Below are 26365 nucleotides of genomic sequence, written 5' to 3'. Positions count from 1 at the left end.
AAAAATATATTTTAGACTCCCAAACATTCCAATACAATAAAAGAACAGGGAGCCCTGCAACAGATGGCATGGCACCCACAGAGCCTCCCACTGAACATAGAATCAGTCTGGAATTACATGGAGACAGAGGCAATTGAGACTAAAATATAATTTATCCTAAATATATAGAAGACCTGTGGCAAATTTTCTAAGATGCAAAAGTTTTCATAAATGTGATAACCTAGTAAATTTCAGGCTTTTCACAGCAATTGCATTGGAGTCGTATCTGCATGTCCACTCTGTCACAAGGAGACTAAGAGACCAAAGTGCCGAGGAACAGTTAAAATAATTTATTACCAGTAAATTATAACATCAACTGGGCAGGTGAAGCATGGAGAACCTGACACTGACTGCAGTAAGAAGGTGATAGGTGTTTTCGTCGATGTGCGTTCACTGTGGCAGGGCAGTGAGCAGATCCCTGAGGAATCCTCCATGAAGAGTGTGTTTGTAGGCGAGTATATGCATTGTGGTAGTCAGTAGCAGATCCGTGAGGAATCCTCTGTTGAAGAGTCGTGGGTACAGAGAACAAGCACACAGCAAACTAGAAGGTAACCACACTCCCGACATGCAGGCAGAGACGGGCAACCAAAACAGATACACGAGACAGGACCAACTAAGCAGAGAGAGCGAGGGGAGTTAATTCAGCGCCAAACAAAAATCTAGGAAAGAACATGTCACAACAAAGGCATTAAATGGGCAGTGGGACTGAAACGCTGATCACAAATGCCGATAGCACCTGATACACATGAGGGAGATAAATAACAAAAACAGAACAGACCCCCCCCCCCCCGAGATGCCTTCATGCATAAAGCATGCATAAATCCGGGGGTTTTGTCCAGGGGTGTTGTGCTCGCCAGTAACCCCCTGCCTACTGATGAGCGATGTCTTTTACTGGACAGGAAGCTTTGACATGACCAGACTGGCCACAATAAAAACAGAGTCCTTGAATGAGGCGTCGCCGCTTTTCCTTATGAGACACCCGGGCCCTCCCGTCCAGTATGGGCTCTGTGTCGGACTGTGATTCTGATGACCTGGCTGAAACTGTGGACTGGGTATGGTGGTCAGCCACTCGGGTAGGTGGAGAACGGTGGCGACTTAGGTCCAGATGTTGATCCACTTGGATGGGACCGGCTTTGGAAGGCTGTCGGAGCTGTTGAATAACAGAGGTGAGCTGGGCAAGCTGCAATGCCATCATCTCCAGAGCCCGGTTAGAAGCGGAGATCTGATCCTGCTGACGTCCCAGTAAAGCTTCCTGCTGAGACAGGGTGGAGCGGAGAGTGGATTCCTCCACTGGGTCCATCGTGGCTAGATTGTTCTGTCACAAGGAGACAAAGAGATCCAAGAGAAGAGGAACAGTTCACAGAATTTATTAACAATAAATTATAACTTCAACTGGGCTGGTGAAGGAGAAAAGCACCACCTGACTGTCTCCTCCCTTCACAGGTCTAGCGCCTCTGTCCGGTCTTCCAGATTTCTGAATTGATAAAAGAAAATAAGCTTTATTGACCATTTAATAGCCAATCTTTTTAGCTTCTTTCTAATGCAGAAACACAAAATAATTTATGCCATCTCACCTTTATTACCAGCAGTTCCTTTGACAAATAAATGCGCACCTCTTTCCCATTTAAAATGGCAGGCTTACGCTGGTAGTAATTAGCCATGGCCAAAGCTTCCTCATGTGTCTGCAGCTCCAGGAAAGCCTTTGAAAAATAACAGAGATAATGAGTGCAAAAAATAAATAATACTGCAACTGCATAATGTTATTAAGAATACACAGAGGCCCCCAATATGATGTAGACACACAACAGCACACACACGCTTTAAAAATAAATGAATAAAAGAAGTCTGTTTGGTTTTACATTATAAAATAATAGATGTGTTATGACCTACAGCTGTGGTCACTCAGCAAGAGCACCTGTGTGAACTTGAGGGGAACTACTAAAATTACCTTGACACCAGTAGATTCAAAGTAATTAAAAAGCAGCTAAGAAAAGTGTAATTAGTTCTCAGAAAAGGTCTAGCATCATTTACTTCTAGATTCCACTTGGTTTATATTTTGTCAAGTATTGCAATGATTCATACATTTTAAATAGTGACAAAAGTGTCCAAATACTTTTGGGGGACACTGTATACCAAATATGTGCAATCTTATTGCAAACTAAAAAATATAATGTATTGTCATGAGCAAAAATACAAAAAACAAACTGTAAACAGGCTTAAACTGAACTAAATACATGTACAGCTATGGGCTATTACCTTGTTATTCAGCACAAGATGCTCATGGATGGTGCCAAAGGGTTTTGCCAAAGCAAACAGGCTGCTTAATGAAAGTGGTTTCCGGTCATATTTTGCCACAACCACTCTACTTCTTATCTAAAATTAGGAAAAAAATATTGATGAGTGCACAAGCGACAAGTTAACTTTATCCACTCCCATCAAAAGCTGCCATAACTGAAAAGGACACTACAATCAAGTATATGTCAGTGTTTCTCAACAAATTGCAGGTGCATTTTCCATTCAAAAAATTAATAAAAGTAAAGGTGAAAGATCAATTTTAACATTTAAAAACAAAGTAACCATAACTGGAATAGAGCCTTGACACTTGCCATAAGATAACTTTCAGTATATTATTACCTTTGGAGCCGCTGCATATGATGAACTTTTATTTGTCATTCCCATACTGGAATCAGACCCTTAAAAAGAGTGATAACAATTAGCCAATATTTCATAAGAAAAGTATTTGTCATCTTGGAATTCTTCAGAAGGTAGCTGTCATAAGTACAATTTATAATTTTAGGGATATATATATATATATATATATATATATATATATATATATATATATATACATACTGTTTTGTAGTAGTAGTAGGGGAAAAAAAAAAAAACTTAGTGGAGCCTTCACCAAAGAACCCAGTAAGCCATGAGTGAAATCCACAGAGAAAGACAATAAAAATTTTCTACTTTTCTAAATTCTGTAGTTAGACAATTTCATGAAAGTGGATTGCTGATTCATCAAAACAGTCCTTTTGTAAAAAGACAGCAAAAGGATGTCCGCCAAGGAATATAACTTTTGCTTTATCAGACTACATTCTCAGAAAGATTTATTACCCCAGTTGGAGCTCATCCCTGATCTTTGTTGACCAGCACCCATTGGAGCTACTCCCAGCAATCCATCTTGACGACTCTTTGTGTCCAGTGAAAGGGAAGTTGCCCTAAGAGAAATTACATTTTAATGCTCTTTTCTAAGGGTTGGATGATAAAGTTATCTAACAAATCTGATCGACGTACAATATGATGTTCACGATTCAATATAACGGCACATAAATGACAAAGTATGACAGAATTTTATTTTATTTCTATTTTCTCATCATCAGAATAATGTTCTGTAATATACATTATAAATGCTCAAAGTTTAAATAAGTGTTTATCATATACTTTTCACTGTAAGAAAAATCACAAATAAATTAACCTTAAAAAATATTTCAGTACATTCAGGCTGATCAGGTGCAGTTCAAAGCAATTTAACTGAACAGAACATGTCCTGAAAAATATGACGGGTTGGAATCAATATTCCTCTATAACATGAAAGGGACAGCTGTAAATTTTTCTATCCCTAGCCTAGGTCAAAAGAATGAAGGAAATAATTATCAATCTGTTTATTTGAAAATAAAAATGTGAAACCAATTTATAAATGAACAAATTAAGAGAAACATTTAAATGTGTTTAATTTATGTTTTAAAATGTACTTATATTTAGCAATAAAACAGCACATTAGTAAGTCATTTTTAAATGGAGTTTTATAAAACCTTTGGCAATTGCTTTTATTCATTCATCATTTGAAAATTAAAACCTAAATAAATAAGTCAATTTATAAATGGACAACTAAAAAGACACATTTAAATGTTTATTTAATTCATGTTTAAAAATGTCATTAAATTTAACAATAAAAAAGTTATTTCATCGTTAAATTGTAATTAAATATAGCAATAAATGAGTACATTGAGACTTTTAAATGCACTTTAAAAGCAACTTTTAAAATCTCATTTTAAAAAGGTATTTGGCAATTTCTTTTCTTAATTAATTTGCCAATTGCTTTTCTTTCTCCAATTGAGAATCGATTAAAAAAACTATGGAGACAGGTGAGAAAGATTGACATTGGGTTTAGCCTGCATGATTTCATGGCTCCCAAAAGCTATCTCGTTTAATACAAATAAAGGAAAACATTATGATGATTATTTTGACAGCACAAATAGAGCACAAATGAACGACATTGGTTTGGAGTGATCTGGAGTGACGTCACAGCTCCCGAAAAGTTTCTTTCTATATCGAAGTAAGAGAGATACTTAGTGTTTCTTTTAATGGCACAAGTCAGCACAAACCGAGGACAAACAAACGGCAATTTGGAGCTCATGGGCAGGGACGGATTAAGGCTTGAAAAAATGCTTGGGCATGAACAACGGGCGGGGTGGGGGGGCTTGGAGATAATTGGCCTCAGTACCTTTGCGAGTCATAATCTGTCCCTGCTCATGGGGTGGAAAGAAACATAACACAGCCAAAAAAATTATGTCCATCTCAAACACCGAACCAGCACAAAACATTTTAGAATGGTATTGATTTGGTAAAGATTTTATTATATGGGTTGCCAACTTCATGGAGGTGCTTTAGTACAGGATCTGGCAGTATTCTTCATTGTTACCTCAAGCGGTGGCGTAGGGTAAGGCGAATGGTGGTTACTGTGCGTTTCAGTTTAGGCCGGGAGGCTGGTTCTGTTGACAGCATTACGATTATCAGCTCCCATCCTGGACACATTACACTACACGCTCAGGTAGGGCCGCGTTCAGCATTTCACAGCAACAATGAAGCCACCATTAATTTCTGATAAGCTTCACATCCGTTTCTTATGTGCGGGATTCACAGATCCAATAAAGTACAATTGCTTTTACCATAGTCCAATAAAACACGTGGCATGTAGGAGAGGGGGGTGTGTGTCTTATAACTGAGTCGAAAGTTCATTGGTTGCTCCCATGAATTGACAGTCCAATGGCATTTTTTTAACATGATTCTCAATAGGAGAAAGAAAAGAAAAAACTAAAAAGAAAAGCCATTGGCAAACGGATGAGGAAAAGCAATTTCCCAATACCTTTGCAATTTAAAAGGCGCTTTTAAAGTGCATTACAAAGTACATTTAAAAGTCTCATTAATGTACTCATTTATTGCTACATTTAAATGACATTTTAACCATGAAATAAATATGATTTATTAATGCACAATTTTACGTTTAAATATAATTATATTTTTAAACATGAATTAAATAAACAAATTTAAATGTGTCTTTTTATTTGTCCATTAAATATTGACTTATTTATTCAAGTTTTTATTTTTAAATGAATAGATTTATAAGTTATTCCCTAATTTTTGTGAAAATGGCACTCCTGGCTTCCAAAAGCTCAGGGACATATTTTTATGCAAGGAAAATAAGTATTTTTTTTATTATTATTTGTTATCATTATTATAATCACATTTTATATTTTTTTAAATGTTAAGTCTTCATTCTATCAATTAATATTGTCATGAAACTGCATAAATACTAATGATATGAGCGGTCACTGTTTGAAATGTGTACAATTTCCAAGAATTTACATTGAGGTTACATTAATTTGCATTACACCACTAAAATTGTACTGTATCTTTAAGAATGACAACAGTTCAGCGAGCAACTCAGTGCATTGTTTCAGCACACATTAACAAGAGACATTGCACAGTTACTTTACAGCTTCCTCGCTATGTGATATAAAGATTATTTTTTATAATAATTTGTTTATTTTTACTTTCTGATCAACAAGGATATTAAAAGACATTACTCTATGAAATTGGAATGCGTAGATCTAATCATTGATGGACACACATTACACAAAATAAATTCTCCATTTTAATTTCAAGCACTTTTCAGCACTTTTCAACAAATCAAGATGATTATCTAGGTATACCAGTACTTAAAGTTCTAAAAGCTAATTCCAAGCACTTGCAGGACATGTGTGAACTCTGTAAATAGTGTAGAATTTTTTTAGATTTTGATATGTTTGACAGGTCATTTTATTTATGATCACATGAATGGAAAACAATGTTCCAAATTCCAAAATATCAAATTTTACTTCAATATGGTTCCTCATTTATTTTGGTTTGCAATATTTCTAAATTCGATATATTGTCCCATCTCTACTCTTTTCTACACAGATATTCAAAAAATATCTTAAACTCAAAATTTTTAATAATAATATGACAGTGACATACATGCGAGCCGAGGGCAAGTGAGGATCCCAGTCTGGGAACCTGTAAAACAACAGAAAACAGTTTGCAGTTGCTTTACAATGCTTGCTTTAAATCCTGAAGACAGAAATTTCAGTGGAAGCATCCTCTTTAATATTTTCAAATGGGATTTGATCCCAGCAAACAAGTACCAAAAAAAAAAAATACTTGAAAGTTACAATGGATGGATGCTAAAAAATGCAGTGGCTTTGTGTAAGGAACAGACTGAAATGTAACCGTTACTCACTGAAAGACTTGTTCTCAAATCTTATTTGTATTAATTTATGTTGCATAAGTGAGAGCTATATTGAAGGGGAAGACAATAACTGAAGAATGGCTTTAATTTGGGTTCCATACAAAGTGAGTAATTGTGTCCTATTTGGAGCTCCTTAGCCATGGACACTGTATACTTTTATAGCATTCTCAAACATTGAGAATCAACATTCTGCCTTGTGTGTTCTACCAAAGGTTATTTGGGTTTGGAAAGACATGATGTTGGGTAAAATGGATGACAGAATTTAGAGTTTCAGTTGAACTGTTCCTTGAAGGTTATTAAATTCAACACTTATGGTTATCACCATGCATTGGTTAACAATTCATCCAAAGGACATTGTACCTGGAAAAGCACAAACTGGAGCTGAAGTCAATTTGAACCCCCCCAACAAAAAAGAGTTTAGGATTGTGAGATCATAAAATGTTTCCAAAAGTCTACCAGCATGGCTTAAACATTTGAACAGGACAGTTTACCAGTTTACACACAGCAGTCCACTTACAATTGTAGGAGTTGTCTGCAGTTTTCGGAATGACGAATCCCAGTTGTGTGCTGAGTCCATTCCTTAACAAACACAGGAAAGGATAAATGGATAAACCAAAATGGCTTGTATCCGACTGTAGAATTACAGCTAGAACTAAACAAGTAAAAACCTTATCCTATTGGACAAAAGCTGCCTTGACAAGTTGAAATTTTTGTCAAATTATCCCTAAGCTACCCTTCAGCTTTGTTTATTGTCTGTAAGTGTTAATGACAAATGAGTTCAGAAATGAGCCTGGATTATGTACAAGATACGTGACCTTTGCCAAGTGTATACTATAGACATCCATTGTGTTCTTCAATCAAATTTTGTGCAATATTAAGCAACACTGACTCAAATTATATAAAAAGAAAAAAACAATTTCTATCAAACATGTGGAACACTTGGAAAAAAGGAAGTGTGTGCAAGAGGCAAGTGATTTAAATACTCACCATGACAGAGTGAACATCAAAATCACAAAGGGCACACACATAAGGAAACATAGGAGGCATGACTCCCAAGAAATCTTGCACTTTTCCCTGGGACGGGGCACCCATTCTTCTCTGCATGAACTTGTCGTCAGATGCCGATGACGTGGACATGCCAAGGCTGCGGTAGGAGTTCTGGGAAAGCTCAGAATATTGTCCCTCTCTGCAGCCATAATCTAACATGTCATACCCTCGATCAGACGTATCGCACATGGAACTACAACCATAGTGACCTTGTGAACGGCTTTGACTCTGGCCGCTGGAACGGTCCAGTCTTCCACCCTGTATGTCGCCCCAATCCTCTCGGCTGTCTCTGTAGGAAGTCTCTGAAGAAACTCTTGACAGATTGTCAGCCATGTGGTGGCCTGATTCCATCTTGCGGCTCTTAAGTTGCATGATAAGTCGGGGCAAGGTCTCCACATTGATGTTCTCCTCTGGAAACTGTGCCAGGGCGTCCATGTCAGTTGGTGACAGACCTAGGCTTGTGAAGAGTTTCATTGTATTGCTAATGTGGCTGCCCGCTTGGTGGGAAAGCTGAGAGTCCCGGTCTTTTCCTTCCCCTCCAATCAAACCAACCATGCCGCTATGGGACTGGGAAGAGGAGCCGTAGGGATCAGAGTGTGTCTCATCCACACTAAAGTTTAAAGTCTCAGCAGCTACCAAAAGGACACGGCCAACAGCAATGCCTTTTTGAGCATCGACATTGGTCTGTTTCTGGGACATGGTTTAGAAATTACGGAAAAGAGAAGAACAAAGCAATTTTAAAAGTCCCCAGAAGGACACTTCTTCGATACAATTCTGGATCTCAAAGACACTTCAGTGCAGAGAAAAGTTTTTTCCTCCAGAATGAAACAGGTCTGCAGAAACACAAATGGAGCAATGATTTTGAACATGCTCGTGAAATGGGTTAGCAGTGGCACAGGAAAGCAAGACAGTGAACTTCAAATGGTACAATGCAAGTAATAGAAGCAAAAATTATTTACAATGAAGATTCAGTTTGGTACACCGACCAATTAGACCATAAAATGAAGATTTACAAGTACCAAGAAGAGTTACTAGCACCATTTATTGATAAAGTACAATTGAGCTTTGAAGGAAAAAGAATTGGAATCAAATTTGGATCCTTAAATGTGGATGTGAAAGACAGGGAATGCACTGCACTTTCTTTGCCAGGCGAGGATTTAAAACATCAAGTTGTACTGTGTGAACGAAAACAACAAATAAGACAATTAGGAACAGAAACAAATTTAATGGAAATTAATTTGAGAATATATAATATATATATATATATATAAACATAAACTCAGCAAAAAAAGAAATGTCCTCTCACTTTCAACTGCTTTTATTTTCAGCAAACTTAACGTCTACATATTTGTATGAATGAACATAAAAAGATTCACCAACCAAGACATAAACTGAACAATTTCACAGACATGTTACTAACAGAAATGGAATAATGTTTCCCTGAACATTTCCCTGGGGGGTCAAAATCAAAAGTAAAAGTCAGTATCTGGTGTGGCCACCAGCTGCATTAAGTACTGCAGTGCATCTCCTCCTCATGGACTGCACCAGATTTACCAGTTCTTGCTGCGAGATGTTACCCCACTCTTCCACCAAGGCACTTGCAAGTTCCAGGAAATTTCTGGGCCTAGCCCTATCCCTCCGATCCAACAGGTCCAAGACGTGCTCAAGAGATCCGGGCTCTTCGCTGGCCATGGCAGAACACTGACATTTCTGTCTTCCAGGAAATGGCGCACAGAACGAGCAGTATGGCTGGTGGCATTGTCAGGATGAGCCTGCAGGAAGGGTACCACATGAGGGAGGAGGATGTCTTCCATGACAACAAGCTCAATCCAATGATGCTGTGACACAACGCCCCAGACCATGACGGACCCTCCACCTTCAAAATGATTCCGCTCCAGAGTACAGGCCTCGGCGTAACGCTCATTGCTTCAACAATAAACGTGAGTCCGACCATCACTCCTGGTGAGACAAAACAATGACTAGTCAGTGAGGAGCACTTTTTGCCAGTCCTGTCTGGTCCAGCGAAGGTGGGTTTGTGCCCATAGGCGACATTGTGGCCGGTGATGTCTGGTAAGGACCTGCCTTACAACAGGCCTACAAGCCCGCAGTCCAGCATCTCTCAGCCTATTGTGGACAGTCTGAGCACTGATAGAGGGATTGTGCATTCCTGGTATAACTCAGGCAATTATTGTCGCCATCCTGTACCTGTCCCGCAGGTGTGATATTCAGATGTACCGATCCTGTGCAGGTGTTGTTCCACGTGGGTTGCGAGGATGATTGGCTGTCCTTCCTGTCTCTCTGTAGTGCTGACTAAAGCTGCGTACACACTGCCAGCGACTTTATCGCTGCAGGTCGCCAGTGGCTGGCGGTGAAGTCGCTAGTGGGCGTTCCCACTACTGGTTGCCTAGTAACGTTTATAAATGACATTCACGGATGCCTTTCCATTGCTGTTGACAGCGAATCTCTTTTCTTGCCACTAAAAACAAACATTTTGGAGGGAAAAGACTAAATATAAATGGAATCAGTACATAAAATGCTTTATATCAAAGATGAATGAGAAACAAGTCGTGCTGTTTGCCAGAGTGGCTGTTTATCTGCGGCGAAAATGCAAATGTCGGTCTGTCTGGGTCCATAAAATCCCCGCGATCTCAGATACACCTTTCCACGCAGTATTTTTCTTTAAAATGTCCTTGTAAGGGTGAAGAGACATATCATAGAGCACTGGAAAATTTCTAACAGCAAGAATTAGCCTTTCATCCATCTTTCCGTTACTGCAGGAGAGAGAGAGAGAGAGAGAGAGAGAGAGAGAGAGAGAGAGAGAGGATCACGTGAGCTCTCCCGTCGTCTCTCCTATTGGCTGTCGCTTCCGTTAGTCGCTCCAAAGTTGAACTTTTCTCAACTTTGTCGCGTCGCTGGACACGCCCACATCTAGCGCCAACGGTCGCGACAGCTCGTGTCGCCGGAAGTCGCTGTGCTCGCATTGAAAATGAATGGTATTGAGTCGCTGTCGCGATGCCGCTGCCGATGTCGCTGGCGATGTCGCTGGCAGTGTGTAAGCACCTTTAGGCGTCTCACAGTATGGACATTGCAATTTATTGCCCTGACCACATCTGCAGTCCTCATGCCTCCATGCAGCATGCCTAAAGCTGCGTTCACTATGCCATCGACACGCAGCAACAAAACAACCTCATCTCATTAATTTTCAATGAGAGCTGGTGATCATAACACGAGCGACGGCGACCGGATGTGGGCGTGTCCAGCGACGTGACAAAGTTGAGAAATGTTTGCATTTATGCAAAGTAAGAGCAACTTATGGGAGCGACAGCCAATACGAGAGAAGATGGTAGAGCTCACGTGATCCTAATATTTTAAAGGGCACCTATTACGGAATTTTGAAAATTACCTTTCATGTAGTGTGTAACATAGATTTAAGTGAACAAAAACATCCTGTAAAGTTTTATATATGAAAGTTCACCGTAAAAAAAGTTATTGTCTCTCAAAGTAGGAGTCGACTCTGAGTCAATTTAATGAATCGTTTTTCCAATGAGTCATTTTCCTTTTCATTGTGACGTCAAGACAAAAAATGATCAAACTGGCCGCGCCCACTCATTGCGCGCGCAGACACCAGGGAAAACTTGAAAACATCATGTCGACAACAAGACGCTGTGCTCTGAAGTGCATATCAAAAGCGACCTTTTTTTCACTGCCCAGGGACGAGCATGTGAAGAATCAGTGGCTGGAGTTTATATTTACAACTATACCACACAAGTATAGCCCGAACCTTGTGCGGTATAGTTGTAAATATAAACTTTAATGACGATTGCTTTATGAACATGAATGCTTTCAAGTGTGGATTCGCGAGCCGGTTGATACTGAAGGAAGGTTCAGTACCAAGTTTATTTGGATCAGCTTCCTCCTCCGAATCACAACCTGTAAGTATTATTAATAATTGTTGCTTTTATGTGTTTTTTAGCATGCTTAATAAGTATTTGTGTGTGTTGTGTAAGTTACACTCAGCACAGCTTCTAGGTCTCCAATGTCAATTTTTTTGAAATATGTGAAATGTTTGTCGATGTTATTGGAGTTGTCATAAAGAATAGAGCAATAACTTGTAGTAATGCAGTGCTTTACCAATATGTTTATGCTTTGGGCTAACGCATACAATAACTGATTGGGTGTTTACCACCGAACTTTGGGCTATGATCGCTCACATAAATCAACTCAAATTCCTTCTCTGATTTAGATTTTTTTACTACAAAGCGGTGATGGGCGTTCCGTTTCCGACAATCTCTGCACAGAGTATACCGATCACAACTGCTGGGTCATCTGACCAATCACCGCAGATTAGCATCACGCAAAGGAGGAGTCTGGAAAAATGAGTCGTTGAACGAATCATTTGGGAGTCGGTGAGCAAATCAGGTAAACATAAATGCATATTATAAGACAACAAAAGTGTTTTTTGTCATTGCATGCATGTAAAACTGTTGTTGGGGACTCCCAAAACAATATTAGGAACATTTTAAATGCCATAATAGGTGCCCTTTAATAATAATATTAATTGTAAAGAAACAGTGCTGTTTAGACTCCCCATCCACACCATTAGCAACCTAACCACCAGCCACTGGCGACATGCAGCGACAAAGTAGCTGGCAGAGTGAACGCAGCTTAAGGCACGTTCACACAGATGAGCAGGGCCCCATGGCATCTTTTTTGTTTGTTTTCCAGAGTCAGGAGAAAGGTCTCTTTAGTATCTTAAGTTTTTAGAACTGTGACCTTAATTGCCTACCATCTGTAAGCTGTTAGTGTCTTAACGGCCATTATACAGGTGCATGTACATTAATTGTTTATGGTTCAACGAACAAGTATGGAAAACATTGTTTAAACCCCTTACAATAAAGATCTGTGAGGTTATTTGGATTTATGTATACATACACACAAATGTATATGTATATATTCACGCGCCAATGTGAATTTGATTTGTACAAAATAGCAATAAAGTAATTCAGCTTAACTGTTCTTATATTTCAGGAATCACTGTCATTGTTATCGTGTCTGCTCCCGGAAAAAGTGCCGCTCACAGAGGCCGCCAGAGCACGCGGACTTCAGTGACGTCACGCCGGGCAAGTCCCCGCGTGCTTCACCACTACCAAAGAACTCCCCCGTTTTCTGCTTGTGTCACTAAGGGGTCACATGTCCACACTAAAGTGCGCATTCCCACATATCAATATTGTCCAAACAGTGCCGAATACTTCCCCAGCTCCAGCTGGACGTCCCATAAATGTAGATCGTGTGCCTATTGTCATGTATGCACCACTACACACAAGCACTGTTCCCACAGTTATAAACACTTCCCCAGTAAAAGCGGGAAATACTATAAAGGTAGCACGCATGCCTGCTGTCATGCATGCACCCCTACACACAAACACTGTATGCATGGCCAGAAACCCCCCGCCGCGAGCGGGAGGCTTTATGAAAGTGGCGCGTGTGCCTACTACAGTATATGCACCCCCACCCATAAGCGCTGCCCATACAGTTTCAAACAGTTCTCTGGCTCATGCCGCGAGCATCACAGATGCCACGCGCGAGCCAAGAAACTCCCCGCTAAGAGCGGGAAGCTTTATGAAAGTGGCGCGCGTGCCTATTACAATGTATGCACCCCCACCCGTAAACACTGTCGATACAGTTTCAAACATTTCTCCAGCTCATGCTGCGAGCATTATGGAGATAGCACGTGTGCCTGTAATCTCACATGCACCCCTGCACTTGGCACTCAACAAAGCTGCTCAGCGCGCGCCCGCGCTTCTGAGAGCTGTAAGCTCAGTGTTAGCACAAGGCGATTCGCCGGTGGGGCCCATACGTCACTGCGACACGCCCCCAGCCAGCATTCAGCCCATATCTGTGCGAGCAAAAGCCTGGGAAAAAATCCCCGACAGCACAATCAGAGTGTCAGTTGACAACGCACAGATCTTGGATTATCAGCCATCTAGAATGCCTGGGTCTGAGAATCAATTTTGCAAAGCGCGTGCTATCCCCCAGCCAAAATATCTCTTTTCTGGGAATAGTGCTAGACTCAGTGCAGATGACAGCGCACCTCTCATCAGAGCGCGCGCTCTCTATTCGGCGCCTTGCAACATCATTCAGCGCGGGCGCACATGCCCCCGTCAAACGATTTCAAAGGATGCTCGGTCTCATGGCCTCGGCATCGGCTGTACTCCAGCTAGGATTGTTGCACATGCGTCCTCTCCAACGCTGGCTCAAGAGCCATGTCCCCACTCACACGTGGCGCTCGGGCCACTTTTTAATCAGAGCGAATCACGGCTGTATAAAAGCCCTGATGCCCTGGAAAGCCGTCGACTGGTATCAAACCGGCGTGAGTCTGGGCGTGAACACACAGAGAAAAATGATCACGACAGATGCCTCCAAAATAGGATGGGGGGCCCTTTACGAGGGCAGGCCTGTCTCCGGCTTTTGGTCAAACCCGGAAATGTGCCTCCATATAAACTGTCTGGAAATGAAAGCGGTCGCCTTGGCTCTCAGAGCCCTGCTTCCGTACCTGAAAAACGAACACGTCCTGGTCCGAACGGACAACATGACGGTAGTATCGTATATAAATTGCCAGGGTGGACTCAGGTCGAGCTCCCTGCACTCTATGGCCAGGGAGCTCATCTTATGGTCACAGCACAACCTGCGCTCGCTGAGAGCAGCGCATGTGCCAGGCGTCCTGATCCAGGGAGCGGACATGCTGTCCAGAGACAAAGTTCTCCCAGGGGAATGGTCTCTCCACCCCCTGACGGCTCAGTGGTTATGGCAAACCTTTGGCGAGGCAGAGGTCGACATCTTCGCCTCCAGGGAAAATGCGCACTGCCCTCTTTTCTTCTCAAAAAGCACGGACGCGCTCGCCCAAGTCTGGCCGAACCGCCCCTTGTATGCTTTTCCCCCGATGGTGATGCTACCTCAGGTCATCAGTCGGATCAGGGAAGTGAAATGTGCAGTGCTCCTGGTAGCCCCACTCTGGAAGAACCACATGTGGTTTCCAGAACTGATGCAGATGATACAATCTGCCCCATGGCCGATTCCGTTGAGGCTGTACCTCCTCAGGCAGGCCAACGGGATGATTCTTCATCCCCGCCCCGATCTGTGGGCCCTTCATGCATGGCCCCTCAACGGGTTCCCGAGAACCTCCCCAGTGGAGTGTTGAGAACCATCACTGAGGCGCAAGCGCCTTCTACGAGGCGCTTATATGCCCAAAAGTGGAAAGTGTTCAGTGACTGGTGTGATACCAAGAGCTTGAACCCCAAATCGTGCGAGATACCAAGTGTACTCACCTTCTTGCAAGAGCTGCTGGAGGCGGGCCGCACACCCTCCATGCTCAAAGTCTATGTGGCTGCCATAGCGGCGTCACACAATCCTGACAAGGGACGCTCATTAGGGAAAAACGATCTAATCATTCGTTTCCTAAGAGGCGCTAGGAGGATGAACCCTCCTCGCCCCCCCCTCAGTGCCGATCTGGGACCTGGCCACGGTCCTGGACGCACTCAAGAGTGCCCCGTTCGAACCTCTCCGAACCGTGCACCTTAAACAGCTCTCGCTCAAAACTGCGCTCTTGCCGGTGCTCGCCTCAGTCAAGAGAGTGGGCGACCTGCACGCGCTGTCATCAAGCGCTGCTTGCCTGGAATTTGGACCTAACGACTGCAGAGTTGTCCTTAGGCCAAAGCACGGGTATATTCCTAAAGTGCTCTCCACACCCTTCAGAGTACAGGTTATATCTCTGGCAGCGCTATCGCCTCCAGCAGACGAAAGTGACGCTAATTTACTCTGCCCGGTCAGGGTGCTCAGAGTATATTTGAAATGTTCTGCCCCGTTCAGACAGACGGAACAATTATTCGTATGCTTTGGCGGCCGCACTAAAGGTCTCGCAGTTTCAAAGCAAAGAATATCACGCTGGATAGTGGATGCTATAGCGCTGGCTTATGAAGCCAAGGGCCTTCAATGCCCCTTAGGCGTCAGAGCTCACTCTACGAGGAGCATGGCCTCCTCGTGGGCGTGGTCGAGTGGGATACCCATTGAAGATATTTGTGCGGCGGCAGGCTGGGCCTCGCCTTCGACATTTATCAGGTTTTATAACCTACAGGTCCCCTCATGGCATTCCAACATTCTATCAGCCTGACTGTAGTATGAACTGGAGTATGTATTTGCTGAGCATTATCTCCTCCCTTATAAGGTCCGTCTCTGACTGACTTAGAGGGTTTTTTATGCATATCAGTAAGTAAAAAAATCAGTACACAAGATATGTGCTTATGTTTTTACAATGAGCGCCCCACCATGGGCCACCTTGGGGCAAAGGTGCTCTGTATTATCCCATTATATAGCTCGCCGTTGGCCGGCTCGTTGAATAATCACTTTGCTTTAAGGTTCAGGCATCTGCCTCTGGCTTTATAGACCGAAGTCAGCACGCACGGCCTTTTGCATGGTGTTCCCATAGCGTAAGCTATTTACGCAATAGGAGAGACCTCTCGAGAGGGAACGACTCGGTTACTAACGTAACCTCGGTTCCCTGAGAGGAGGGAACGAGTATTGCATAAGCTGCCGTGCTTGTGCTTGGTCAGTTCGCTTCAGTCGATTGAACCTAAAGAACTCTCATGACGGGGCGCCTAATATAGCCCTAGCCACGCCCATCTTGGCGGGCTCTGAGAACTTGAGCGCGAAGCGCGCGCCCATTGGTCGCGCGTTCAGAGTCGCCCCGCCATTGGTTCGAGCAAGTAGCCGCAGCACAGCCAATGACCGAGCTGCCTCGCTCATTGCATGTGCAGCTGCAATGCGTTTTACATAAAGACTTCAATATTTCTCGAGAAACTGAGTTTTCCCATAGCGTAAGCTACTTACGCAATACTCGTTCCCTCCTCTCAGGGAACCGAGGATACGTTAGTAACCGAGTCGTTTTAATCGACATTTACAATATCAAGGGCAATACTCAACAATGATGATTTTTGCTATAATCGTGCAACCATAATACACACACACACACATACACACAAGAATATACTTATTACTGGTGGTCTTAAAACACTACTAAAATACTACTTAAAATAGCTACTAAAATAACCAAGCAAAAAGCAGTGAAAAGTTGTCTCGTTTTCTTGATATTGTTGTTTGATTATTATTAATGACATAATAGACAGAGGTAGAATTGCAAATGTATAATTTAAATATTTTGATAAAACTCAGCCTTTTTCCCCACTGTTTACATTTAATTTAGAAATAACTCTCTATATTTACATTCATACCTCGATAAGTCACCAGCGTTTTTGAGCATTCTTGCGCCAATCCGCATCACGAGCACCCTTTAAACGCACACACATAACTGCTGGCTAAAGAGCCAAGAAAAAGTTGTACTCCGTCAACATGTGCTACACGGACGGATTTAGCTGTTACGCAGCATCTCCGTGTTTACATCCGCTTCTCCTGCTGTAACGTTAGATGCACCCCACTCGTAAAACGCCAACTGGGAAGAAGGACGTCACCCCTGATCAGCACATTGTTTTGCAGCGCCGTTCATGCAAAAAAAGCTGAGAGAGAGAAACCTAGTAATAAAAGGATTCACGTTAATCAGACCCTATCCATTGCTGTTAAGAATCGATATTGAATCGACCAAATAAAAAAAATAATTACTTTTGCCCAGCCCTATTGTTACTAAAGGTTATTATAAAAGTATATTTATGGTTTACATTGAAGAAATGTATGTAGGTTCTTTCTGAACTATTCCTGTCATTTAACAGGTTGATGTATACACATCCTGGCACATTTAATGCTTCAAATGCCTGAAAAATTTGGCAGAAAACTAACGTAAGACAAGCAAGGTGTCTTTACTGCTTACATTTTTGGTCCACATACAGTAAATAATAATATTTTACATATTCAATAGTCAAACTGTACAGGCGATTTAAATTGAACTTCTTTACTGCAATTAAAATCCTGTATTGTGATCTTGATAACATAAGATGATGCTTAAATCATATTTGGCCTCCTTTCAAAGCGGTTGCACTTTGGAAAGTAACATCAGCCTGTTTGCAGTTGTGTGATTTGTTCAAATTTCAATCTAACAACAGCAATTGTGGGTCAAATAGGCATTTATTTGAGAAGACATGATAATGATGATGGTCTGTGTAATTTCAAGACTTTTTCTATGTCCAAAACAAACTGACTTCAAAACTACTTTGTAGCTTGTCAATACAAAGTATTGATATCATCAATACAATTATTATTCTTTTTTTGTACATACAAAAATTGACCAACCCAACAATATTCAAACTCTCCTGTTCTGCACTCACAAATGCTCTTATAATAAATATAGCTGTTTAAACAACACAATAAATCACTTATTGATTATAACAGTCTGGTATCATTTTAGTTGTTGCGTTGCTCGTTAGTGGGTGGTTTACCTATGATAAATAAAATGGGGCGACATTTATAAAATTGAAAATATATTAAAAAAAAAACTTTGTTCTACAGCTTTTTTTCGAGTGTCATGTGAAGTTTCTATGCACTAATTGTCGTGTGCCATCGCAAACCGAAATTAAATGCACTGAAAAGCAAGTATCTGGATGTCAGATTATTCAAAACTTGCTCATAAGGATTGGTTGTCATTACTGATAGGACTGTACTGTAGACTCGCTGCATCTCTGATTGGTCATTGCCATTTCATTGTTCAAAGCACATATTTCTTAGAAAACAGGCAGATGCTTTAATATTATAACTTTCTGGATGAACCGATTACAGTTGTTTGTGATTACTGCATAAATATTTTAAAATGGTCATTTGTTTCTCAGGAACAATCCTCAAAATTAATAGATTTAAACACTTTTTTGTGTGTACACATTTTATTTCTGTGTGAATGAAACAACATCTCGAGTTTATCATAGAGCAATTAATGGAGGATTCAGCTTATATGGCTGGTGAGTGTCCACTTCAGGAAGTCACCTTTTACAGTGAGTAGTGTTGAGTAGTGAATTTGAGGTGCTGAATGTGATATTAGATTGCCTTTCATCATATGTTAACGATTCCCCATAGTAGTCCTGCATATGTTTATTATTGCTAAGATGGTCCAAAATGCTCTCCCTATTATGAAACATTTACATTGGTATACTGTACTCTTCAACTGGTTCTAGAAATTTATTTTTTGGAAAACATTTAACTCTTAGCAAACACTTAAGGCGAAGTTTTTCTACCCTTAGAGTTTACTTGGGAAAATGGCAGTTAAGGGGTTTTATGCACTTTAAGGGAATACTAGTAAAAAAATTATATTTAAGGGAAATATGTGGGGATCATAGACAGTAAAAAAAGATGGACGACGCCCCTTCGCTCTTTTCCATTGGTGACAACTGAAGCCGTCAGTGTCCCGATATGGCGCTGACATCTTGGGACTCGAGTCTGCGCAGTTGCGATTTCGGGACCAGACCTGCGCAGTAGTTAGCAGGAAGTAAAGCCGCAAAATCAAGGCCCCGACCTCACTCTCGCTGAATCAATCGCAAGCACACGCCCCTGCACTTTTGACTTATGATGGTGTGAAATAATTAATTATAGAAATTTTGATATAAAATTTAAAGCTCCAATCTCCTCAGTCCTCCGAAGATCCCGAAAAAAAAGTCAGTTGGTGCTTCAGTGACTACTTCGCTCAGAGAAACTGTCAATCACAGCTGTCAATCATGATGTCACAGCACCGTTTTGATAGCAGCAAATAACTAACATCAACGAAATTACATCAATGTGATAGAAACTACAGTAAATGACAGAAACTATCTTTGGGAAAAATATATGTGAAGTGTAATTTAATTGTTTAGTAGGTCTCACGTCCCGTTGAATAACATGGGGAGGCGGGGTTTATGACCTATACTAGGACCAGTCACCGGGGGGCGATCGAGACGTTTTGGCTTCACTTTTGAGGGCTTGTGCGGCACACTTGGTGGGGATTATGAAGTTTACCTATAAAGACCCTCAAGTAAAATTTAAAAGTTGTTTATGATTCTCCAACACCATTAAATTTGTGCTTTAAGCAACCGGGCACAAAATGAGGGTGGAAAGTGATCATGTATATGACTGTTATAAGAACAAAACGAATATAATATTTATAGTTATATTATAACTAATATAATAAGTGAGACTCAAAGAACATCAAAATAATATAAATGGCACATCATGACGCCCTTAAGGGAATGATATAACACAGTCACTTTTCAGTTAGTTTCTAATGCTTATTCTACATACAGAAATAGGAACTGAAATATTAATTGCACACCACAAAGAATAACAGCTTTGTAGACGTGGCATTAACACTGAACTATCCTCAATTTCGGTACAGATTAGGGAAAGGAAAAAAATATATGGGACAGCAATGAGCGAACTGACAAAAATTGAAGAAACATCCCACAACCTTTCTACACGAAACACCTTTACTTGACTGAACATGTAATCCTACATTTCTAAAGACAAACAGCTTAAATAATTAAATAACAAGCTGCATAACGACAACGAGTATTTATGGCAAAATACTTTATTTAGGCGAAAATTTCTGAAATATGAGAGAACATGTCCAAGAAACATTCACGCTAAATACCAGATACGATACGCACAAAGAGTAACGAAAGAAACGGTAACGTTAGTTATTAAGTAGATCAAACCACAACTCAAGTTTATTATAGCTTGTTCAAATAAAAGTATATTAAGTCCTATCTGTCTTTGGACTGGAGTGTTCCTACTTACATTGTTGCTTTTCTTCGCGGTTTTTAGTAATTAAGGTTTCGAACTGCAAGACATGAGTCTCTGGCTGCTGCTACTATGACAACGGCGAACAACATGAAGGCGGAAGCGATCATGATAACATTTCTCTAACTTCCGATATACATTTCAAAATAAAAGTAATAAAATAATAGTTTCTACGTATAAAACTCCACAGTAATCAAAATAGACTTTAAATCAACATTTATTATTATATGTAAAACAAAAAGTCTGCTTGGTGGTCTAAAACAGAGACATAACAAGGCACTGACAGTTCACAAGTAAAAGTATTTATTTTAAAGAATAAATGTAAACACTTACTTAAACAGTGCAATTTAATTGAACAGAAACTGAAAAAGAAATAATTAAATATGAAAGTTGTGGGTGAGTAACAAATCAAAATTGAAGTAATTTTGTTTTACTATAAATCTGATTAATAGTTAAAAAAGTATTTAAATATGAATCTGTTTCACACCCATACCTATCATATCACCTCAAAGACATACTATATTAAACCACTGGAGTCGTTTGAATTACTTTGATGCTGCCTTTATGTGATTTGGAGCTTCAATGGTCTGGCCAGCATTCAACTGCATTGAAAGGACCTGTGAAGCTGAGATCTTCTAATACAAATCTTTGTTTATGTTCAGCAGAAAAAATAAAGCCATACACATCTGGGATGCATGAGGGTGAGTAAATAATGAGAAAATTGAAATTTTGGTTGAACTATCACTTTAATAGAACAGAAACAGAAATACACACAAACTTAATTCACATATTCTGTATTCTTACATTATAGTATGTAAGTGTTTAAAATGAGAATATTGTACAGGAAATAAATGGGATGTGTTAGTTGGGAGAGAAGAGGATAATAGTCTTTTGTAAATGTGCAGAAATCACTGTAGCATATTTTTCACAGGGAACTCAAATGCTTAGTTTAAATAAAACGTTGGCTTAAACCATGTTCAATCATAATCAAGTACATGTCATTGTTTAAATCTGCTTCCTGTCTTTAAAAAAAAAAATACAACATTTGATCACACTATTCTGTGTATATAATTATAATATATAAACTTTCTTAATGTGTTAATTCTGTTTGGCATCATGTGATTATTTAAAACAAATGTGCATACCCTTGGATTCAACAAACAGATTGCTCTCACAGAATAATTAATCCGATCATTGCTTTTGGACATCATACATTTTGTGACTTAAACTATTGTTTTCTTGTTCTGCACAAGCACCAAAGGCTTTGCTCTGTTATCATGTTTCTTGATTATTGTCATCCAAATCATAAACCCATTCATATATCCCATCCTGCTCTGCACAAGACTCGTGATAGCAGGCCTTACAATTGCTGCATCTGATCCACACTTCAGAAGCTTTTGGATCATCATCAGAGCCACATTTACTAAAGCAGCCCCTGCATTTGTAGGAGCATTTTGTCCTTTTATTCAGAATTGTTTTATTCTTTTGTTTTGAATTTTCATCACAAAGAAAGTGATCTATGCTTGAATGTGTTCTGATACCGTCTCTTTTTGGCATGACGACAAAGTCTTTGAAGGATGCCTCTCCAACAACAGAGCTGTTCTCAGCGCTGGAATGGGCGTATTCTTCAGTGGGCACTGTGTTACTTTGCAAATGGGAAAGGATGCTATATGTGGCAGGAGGAAGTTCATGTTCAATCTTGGCACTTGGTGTAAGCACTTCACTGGAGACAGCAAATTGATTTATTGGGAACATTCCCAATGCACTAAAACCATCTTGGGCATTTTCCACAGTGGCAGTCTTCTTCCAGGCCTCCAAGAAAACAGAATGATAATGAGATTTAGGCAACTTCGTCCCTGCACATTGCCGATTCAATTTTCGACGTACCTCACACCAGTTGTATTTTAGACGCCCAAAGAGAGCTCTGTTTGCTGGGTTCATTACAGGATAGCATATAACTTCAACTTTGTTTTCCTTCATGAGACTGAGGAAGTTGAGGTTGAAGACATGGATACTTTGGCCATCAAGCAGCAGTAAGTGGGGCCTGGCATCTTCCTTTGGGAGCTGTGCAATAAATATTTCCCCCCACTCAACGAGCATCTCTGCTGTTATCCAGCCATTATCAGATGATCTCACGCACACATTTTCCGGGCAACCATTCAACCACTCACTACTCACATTGTTTCCTTTAAAAATTATAAGTGGAGGAGCATATGTACCAATGGCATTGAATGTTGCAAGCACAGTTATGGAAGTTTCTTCCTCCTCCTCAGTTGTGGTCTCAAAGCAGGGCTCCCCTGCTTCCCCAATAAACTGGTCAGAAGAGAAGCCTTGAAGTCCTGATATGTCACACTTCCAAATGTGTGACGGGACATCTTTAATTCCCAAAGCATGGAGGGAGGTTTCATAAGTTCTGAACCATGGTCCCAGCTCCTCCTCATTGAGCTTTAATGTAGAAGTTGGGGATAAAGCACCTGGTTTCTTTATTTTCAGACCTGGGTTTCTCTTCATAAAGCCCTCAAACCAGTAATAGCCTGCCTTTTGTTTTTCTTCAGAAAACCCTCGGATGCCATTTCTCTTTGCAAACTCGAAAGCAAAAGTCTGAACATCAGTCTTCTTCAATGGGAAGCCTTTCTGTAAGAGTGAGGTGAGAAGGATGGCTAACTCCCTTTCAGCTTCAATAGGGATGAATGGCTTTCTTCCAGATGCATGCCCAGATCCCTCAACAAGCCCTTTCACTCGCCTCTGAAGGGTTGTCTTCGGCACATTCCATGTCCTTGCAAGTAAGCGTAGTGCAGGCTTCCTCCCTGACTCGACCTGCTCTTTATATGCTTCTATTGCACCTTTCATTCTGTCCTCTGTCCATTGATTCATCTTGAGACCTTTTCTTCCTTTTAGCTCCCTGTCCTCTTGCGGTCTTCTTTGCAATTTTACTGACTGATTTGGGTTATGTGCCATTTTTCTATGAAAAGTTAAAAAAAGTCAGAATTATCTTCACACAACAGCTTACTAATGCAAAATTCAATACACAAAACAAATCATATAGGCCACATTTGCATGGTTGCTTGTTATTGCTACATCACACTGGGGCAGGTAACACAGCTACCATATGAATTCCAATGTAATAACATTACTGATTTAATACTTATTAATAATTATGAATCTCTATATAAAATTAATTATTTTAGAATAAATATTCAATAATAATAATAAAATGCATTTATGGCAAAGTGAGACCCACATTATACTTATTTTAAATAAGTTTAATTCATTTTGCTTGAATGCATTGCTCAAATGATTATCAAAAACAATATTTAGACAATTCAAGGTAATTAAATAATGTTAATAACATATTTTAAAGATTTATCAGTCATAACAACTTAAATTTCATAATGGTTGCATATTGCCTGTTTACTCTACCACAGCTACAATTAGGTTCATATGAAATATCAGGTTGAATAATATTATTCACGACATACTTCTCACAGTAGTATAATGAATGATCCTAATTAATCAGAAAAGCTCTGAAGTGTCCTATTTTATCTAGCATGTTATGCTAAGACAAGTGTGTCGTCCTTTAAACATAACCTTACAGATAATTAAAAGCAATTTTACAAAATGTATTTGTAACTGACACTCCAACCATCATAATTTAAAATAAAATTACAAAACTAACGTTTCTTCATCGAATAATATTTTCGTGGAGGCTTTTATATAGAGCATTCCTTACCACGCGCTTGTTGTTACCGGTTATGTTGACGCATGGCCACGCCCACCATGGGATGTCAGGCGAATGAAAATATTACGATGTAGAAATTGTACTAATTATTCATTACTGTCCTAATTTGATTGGTTTCCGATATTTAAAGGGCAACCCAGTATGAAATGTAACGCGTGACCAATTATCGTATCCCCATTAGCGGAACTCACTTTAAACATAGTCCTGCGATACGGGTTTCTGCAGCGACAGGAAACTAGACTGCAAGACGGCAAGTCCATTCGTAAGGATTTCTAAATTACACAATCAATGTATCGGCCAGTGCACTATTTGCACGGAAAGTCCTTCTAGAACAGTGCACTGTAAAATATATTTTTACAGGAAATGTTCTGTATGTTTTTACAGATTTTCCCTTTTTTCCATAAAACAAAGAAATGTCTGTTGTTTACAGATATTTACCGTAATTTTAAATTGTATCCTGCAGGTAATTAAGTATAATTTAAGATTACATCCATATTATGTTTTTAATGGCAATTTATAGTACTTTTACAGAATCATATTTTACAGATTTTCCTGTTCGTGATAACAAATAAATTAATGTAAAATTACAGAAATTAGTAGTCGTTCAAAGTTTTTTCCTTAAAATAGCAGGTCATTAAGCAGGTGGGGTTAAAGTGAGTTTATGTTTTTAAGGATAATTAATAGTATTTGTACAGAGACTAAAGTAATTGACTATAAATCACTGAAAAGACAATTAAAAGATTATTTTACAAAGAGCACTATATTATTTTACAGTTTTCTTTCTGTTTTTCTAGATATTGAAGAAATTACATAACTTACAGAAATGTGTGGTGATTACAAATATTTTCCTTAAAATTTACAGATGAGTCATAAACTGAGATAAATTAATCTGTTTATATTTGGCTAGTGATTAAGCACATTATCCCAAAGCAAAATTCTAATGCTTTTGCACTGATTAACTATTGTGATAAACCAGTTTTTCCAAGCTCACTTTCAGTACACATATGGTGATCAAGTTGCCTATTTCCTTCTTTATATTTAAACACATACAAAATAAATTAATCTGGAATCACAGTCCTATTTCTCTTTTGGTCATCAAAAATACCAAAATTGTCCAGAAATCTGAGTCACCAGGGCCTTGTTTTCCAAAAGCATCGTGAGCCTATGTAAGTAGATCGTAGAATCCATTTTGCGGCCTGTTTCCCAAAAGCATCGTTCATAGTATTTGAAAATGTTCGTAGATTAACGAGTGCTCTGGAATAATTGTACAGCATTAAGAACATCACATAGATTTATGCACAACACGAAATTACACCTGATACAATTTAAACACATATATACAATTTATGCTAGTTTAACCTCAGTATACATACGTTTTATTTTATTTATTTTCTAACCGAAAAAGGTTAATAATAATAAATGCATAAAATGGTTAGCCAATATTGGATGAACAAGATAAATTAATAAGTAAACAAATAAAAGTTAAAGTTAATTGTATACTAGTTGGTAACAACAAAATGGCGGCATGATTTTTGCAGAGAACTGTAAAAATTGCAAGTAGAGAGAGAAGGGAAAAGTCAATAACTTGCTGCTGTGCATGAAAATCGTCTGTACAGTGGCCTATTGGCTCCTCGTCTCATCTACTATGGCGGGTTATGGTGCTTTGAGCGTCCTACACTGCGTAACCCACGTGATGACCTGACGTGATGTCAACGTCTTGAAATTAGCTTGTTTTTAACTAGAAGCCAAGCTGTTGTTTAAAGACTATAAAAAAAACAATACAGGCACACGATGTAGATATTTTATATCTAAAACAATACTCAACAATTTTTCCTGCATCCTGCTGTACTTCCCTCAATAACCATTCTGAGAAAGGTGTTGTAGGGTATTCTATGTCATTCTGAGTGATGATCAGATAGCTATGAAAAAGCTACCACCTGTTATCATGACTTTCTCTGATAATTTTGAAAGAAACTTATCACGTAACACATTCCTCGACAGAAGGATCTAAAGTTCTATTTTCATTTTTCAAAGGCAACCTGTGTCTGTGTGTGCTTGTGAGTTACTTAAAATACTGTGCATACATACATACTAATTTCTTTCTTTCTATTTTTTTGTATTATTTTATTATTCATACATGTATAATTTTTATAGAATCCTTTTTACTCATTTTTCATAATGTTATTTAAAAATGTCTTAATTTTATGTTATGTGCT

The 26365-nt window shown here is 39.6% G+C and overlaps 2 protein-coding genes across 2 annotated transcripts; both read right to left on the bottom strand.

Moving 5' to 3' along the window:
* Positions 1 to 51: 51 nt before the first annotated feature.
* On the bottom strand, positions 52 to 20491 carry LOC127659679 (matrin-3-like). The gene is made up of 10 exons (XM_052149601.1): positions 20408 to 20491; positions 7592 to 8484; positions 7122 to 7183; positions 6334 to 6372; positions 3151 to 3254; positions 2674 to 2732; positions 2296 to 2412; positions 1614 to 1739; positions 1460 to 1513; positions 52 to 1354 (listed from the first exon to the last, which is right to left on the bottom strand). The coding sequence occupies exons 2-10, from the start codon at positions 8348 to 8350 to the stop codon at positions 908 to 910; spliced, it is 1767 nt and encodes a 588-aa protein (XP_052005561.1). The 5' UTR covers positions 8351 to 8484; positions 20408 to 20491; the 3' UTR covers positions 52 to 907.
* Positions 20492 to 21147: 656 nt separating this feature from the next.
* Positions 21148 to 24178, bottom strand: si:rp71-1d10.8 (uncharacterized). The gene is made up of 2 exons (XM_052150225.1): positions 24141 to 24178; positions 21148 to 23372 (listed from the first exon to the last, which is right to left on the bottom strand). The coding sequence occupies exon 2, from the start codon at positions 23366 to 23368 to the stop codon at positions 21686 to 21688; it is 1683 nt and encodes a 560-aa protein (XP_052006185.1). The 5' UTR covers positions 23369 to 23372; positions 24141 to 24178; the 3' UTR covers positions 21148 to 21685.
* Positions 24179 to 26365: the final 2187 nt, after the last annotated feature.

The sequence above is a fragment of the Xyrauchen texanus genome, chromosome 19, assembly GCF_025860055.1.
Source record: "Xyrauchen texanus isolate HMW12.3.18 chromosome 19, RBS_HiC_50CHRs, whole genome shotgun sequence".
Classification (NCBI taxonomy): Eukaryota; Metazoa; Chordata; class Actinopteri; order Cypriniformes; family Catostomidae; genus Xyrauchen; species Xyrauchen texanus.
Note: the sequence above shows the minus strand (reverse complement) of the source record. Positions and strands in the feature narration are given on the sequence as shown.

Bases quoted from the DNA above. Each gene is read 5' to 3' on its own strand.
- si:rp71-1d10.8 (XM_052150225.1), bottom strand. From the start codon at position 23,368: ATGGCACATAACCCAAATCAGTCAGTAAAATTGCAAAGAAGACCGCAA.
- LOC127659679 (XM_052149601.1), bottom strand. From the start codon at position 8,350: ATGTCCCAGAAACAGACCAATGTCGATGCTCAAAAAGGCATTGCTGTT. The intron at 7,184-7,591 runs GTGAGTATTTAA...GTGTTTGTTAAG, and splicing joins TTGATGTTCACTCTGTCATG to GAATGGACTCAGCACACAAC. The intron at 1,514-1,613 runs GTGAGATGGCAT...TTATCAATTCAG, and splicing joins AGGAACTGCTGGTAATAAAG to AAATCTGGAAGACCGGACAG.